At 47.8% G+C, this 3,660-nt stretch overlaps 1 protein-coding gene across 1 annotated transcript; it reads left to right on the forward strand.

Annotated features, from left to right (window-relative positions):
- Positions 1-1,652: 1,652 nt before the first annotated feature.
- MAP1LC3C (microtubule associated protein 1 light chain 3 gamma) lies at positions 1,653-3,315 on the forward strand (the record flags this gene model as incomplete). Its single annotated transcript, XM_082305993.1, has 4 exons — positions 1,653-1,710; positions 1,794-1,849; positions 1,986-2,092; positions 3,105-3,315. The coding sequence occupies 4 exons, from the start codon at positions 1,653-1,655 to the stop codon at positions 3,313-3,315; spliced, it is 432 nt and encodes a 143-aa protein (XP_082162119.1).
- Between the last annotated feature and the right edge of the window lie 345 nt (positions 3,316-3,660).

Genomic DNA, 3,660 nt, shown 5'->3' on the forward strand with positions numbered 1-3,660 from the left:
TTCCTGAACAGCTTTGGGAAGCCCCACAGTGACCACAACTCCAAAGACACACTCTGTTATCTCCACACATCCTTCTGCCTCCCACAGGCTTTGTTCCTGTGCTCTATGTAGGTCTATGCTGTTTCTTTACCCTTCTAGTTATTCTTCTGTTCCTTCATCTTCTTAAATACATGTATCACCAGACTGATTTATGGCATCGTGACACTTCTGTGGCACACGTCCTCCTCCACTCACGCTTCCCCAGTCTGTCACCCCCCCTTTACTCAAAAGAAGTGAAGTTAGACCCAGCTCTGTAAGCAAACCCCTGAGCTTACCTGCCCTGATGCAGAGCTCTGCTCATGAGGAGGAGCTGTATCCAAACCATTCCAGCATAGGCTCAAGTCCTCTCTCCGAGCTCTTGCTCATGAACTCCTCAAAGCAAAAATCTTTTCTCTGAGCAATTAAATTCGTAGTGCCACATGGGGGAGCTTGTGCTGTGACTAAAGCTGATCACTTCCAGATCAAAAGGACAGCTCAGCAGCACTAAGGACTTCAGCCACTGGAAACTGTGTTCTGGAAAGGCTGGTTGAAAATCGTGACATATGCATACCTGGTGCACACACACTATAATAAAGGTGTTCCTTTTCAAAATTGTCTTAGGTGACAGTCATTGATTTTGCTTTGAAAAAGCAGCCAAACCCATAACTCATAAACCGTAACTCATAAACCTTAGAAACTTCCAATTGCCCTTAGCCTGGTAGATCAAATAAAATGAAAATGACTATATTTTAAAGGCATAAGCAAAGCAAATGAGTAATGGGGATCAATTCCAGCCATCCATTAAGATGACTTTTATGCATAACAACCAGCCTTGAGTTAACTTTACTCCTTGCTGAGCCATGTCTGGCTGTGAAGCCATCTTGACAGCTGAAGTAAAAGCCGGTGAACAAGCAATCCAAAAGGCAGGGAATCTGTCTCATCCTATTTGGCAAATAGATGGACCTGAAGTCTGCTTGGAAACCCTTAAAATCACGACCATGCCTTAGAGACAAAAACAGGGTTAAAACTCACCTCCCAAGTCATTCAGAAAATAAGCAATCTGGTAGGCTGAGGATATGAAAAATGTCAGTTGTTTTTTTTTTTTCCTAAAACCAAAGAAATGGTTTGATAGCATTTTGTAAGTACGAAGAAGGTAACTGACTTTCTGGACTGGCCATCTGGAAAGGGAAGACAGATGGAGACAGTCCAGCCTTGAGCTGCACCCTTCAACCACCCCATAGGGTAGTCAAAGACCTCGCACGGTGTTCTGTTGCCTTGTACGCAGCATATCTGGCAGTTTGGGTAGCTTACACCACAGGAAGCAAAGAAGAGAAAGGATGCTGCCAGGGCAGGCGAGCGAGGCGGGCTCACCCGCGGCACATCTCACGTCCCCTTTGCGCCCCCTCGGCGGCGGGGCGGGGAGAGGAAGACGTGCGAGGGGGGACAGGGCCGCCCGGGAGCGCCGGGGGGGGCCGCCGCTCGGCCGCCGGGCGGGGCGGGCTCTGCCCGCAGCTGCGGGCACGCCGGGGCGGGGCGGGGCGGGGCCTGCGCCGGCCCCCATAAGAGGCGCGGGGCGGCAGCGGCAGCATCAGGAGCGGGGCCGGGGCCGGGATTGCGATCGGGGCGGCGGGAGGATGCAGGCGATGCCCGGGGCGCAGGCGGCCAGGCCGTTCAAGCTGAGGAAGAGCTTCGGTAGGGGCGGCGGGTGCGCGGCGGGGCTGCGCGGCGGCGGCGGGCTGCGCGCGCGCGTAACGCTTCTCCTCTCTCCCGCGCAGCCACCCGGCTGGAAGAAGTGGCAGGAATCCGGGCGAAGTTCCCAACAAAAATCCCGGTAAATCTCTGTTTTGTTATCGGAGGTTATTGCTGCTATTCAAAAGGAAGTGTTGGGGACCTCTCTCTACGGTGTGGGATGGGGGAAGGGACCTGGATGTTCTGGCTTTTGCTAAGTGTGGCTCCAATTGAAACAGGTAATTGTTGAGAGATACCATAAAGAGAAATACCTTCCTCTCCTGGACAAAACCAAGTTTCTTGTTCCCGAGGAGCTGACCATGACACAGTTCATTACCATCATCAGGTAGGTAGCAAGCACCTGTGGGTCTGTGCTGCAGCTGGGGCTTGCTGCTGCTCTCTGAGCAGGTATCTTCTAGTGCTGGCCTGGAACCTCTTGCTTGCTCTGGTGGGGAGGAGGATGAAGGTCTTAGCAATGGCTTCGCCCTCTTGCAAGTGTTTAAAGAAAATCAATAGATGTTTTCTCAGGTGCATTTGGGGAAAAAAAATGTGGTCTATGCTTTTCAGAGTCATAAAGTCTTTTCTTTCCCCCCTAACTGTAGTGGGTAAGGATTATATCAGACTCCTGTTCTGCTCGTTTCTTGCTTGATGAACTTGGTACTGGGGCTCTGTGATTCTGTTCTGCTTGTAGCTGTTACTGCCTTGCTCTCTTACTACACCTTGCTGAATTTGCTCAAGTTCAAAGCAACTCTTAGGCGTGAGTGGCATGAAATGTGCTTTTAAATTATTCTTTATAAAACACTACAGGGAAGAAGTCTCCCAAGGTATTTAGTGATGTTCTCTGACAAAGTATGAAAGCTATGTGCTTTGCAGCACACTTTTAATGTATGGAAAAGATCTTTCTAGATGTTAACATCTGTAAAAGATGCTTTTGGCTCTTGGACAGCTTAGGTCCTGATCCTTATAGGTAATGCCTCTGAGAAGGACTCGTCTTTTGAAGGTAGACTTTAAAATAAGTGTAACAGACCATGCTGGAATCCTTTACTACAGCTGTACTGCAGAAGCTTTTGGTTTCTACTCAGCACTTCTCTCTGGTAATTGGGGACTCAAAGCCCAGGCTCAGGAGCACTCATGGTCTAACAATGTAAGCCTTTCCTCAGAGCACAAGCCTTTCGGCTTCTGAGCATACGGTTAACTTCCTGCTGATGAAGACGTTAAACCACATAATGACTTTACACAGCATTTCTTGTACATAGTTCATGCAACTGCTCTGCTTAATGTATTTCATAGGCTAAAGTTGAAACCTTCTTACATTTGCTAATGCTTAATCCTCTATTCTTCCTCCCTTCTTCAATTAGAAGCAGGATGGCTCTAACTGCTACACAAGCTTTCTACCTGCTGGTGAACAACAAAAGCCTAGCCAGTATGTCCTTGACAATGGCAGAAGTGTACAGGGACTACAAAGATGAAGACGGCTTTGTGTATATGACATATGCTTCCCAGGAGATGTTTGGATGCTTTTTACCCACCGGTCAAGGGAAAGCTATGGAATGTCTTCAAAAAACTTAAGGTTGGGTCCAGCCCAAGTGCTGCAGCAAAGCGGTTTGCTATGAATCATGCCTGTGACATGAACCTTGGAGATGCTCCTTCCAATATGAGCTCTTGAGCTCTGGAGTGGGGAGTTATGACCCAAAAGCTGGCAGGACCAGCTTAAGGCAGAAATGGTGGCACACTTTTCTTAGATAATAATTTGGATATATATTTTTATATTTGAAGGCACTGGGGTTTTTTGGAACTGCACCTCTACTTTTTTGCAATATCAATCTTCATGTAACCGATTTTTAAGGTGTCCTTAAAGCCTAAGTCTAAGAGTAAAATAAAGAAGCTTTTAAATATTGAGTTGAATGTTAGTTT

Source organism: Platalea leucorodia (genome assembly GCF_965183815.1).
Source record: "Platalea leucorodia genome assembly, chromosome: 3".
Classification (NCBI taxonomy): domain Eukaryota; kingdom Metazoa; phylum Chordata; class Aves; order Pelecaniformes; family Threskiornithidae; genus Platalea; species Platalea leucorodia.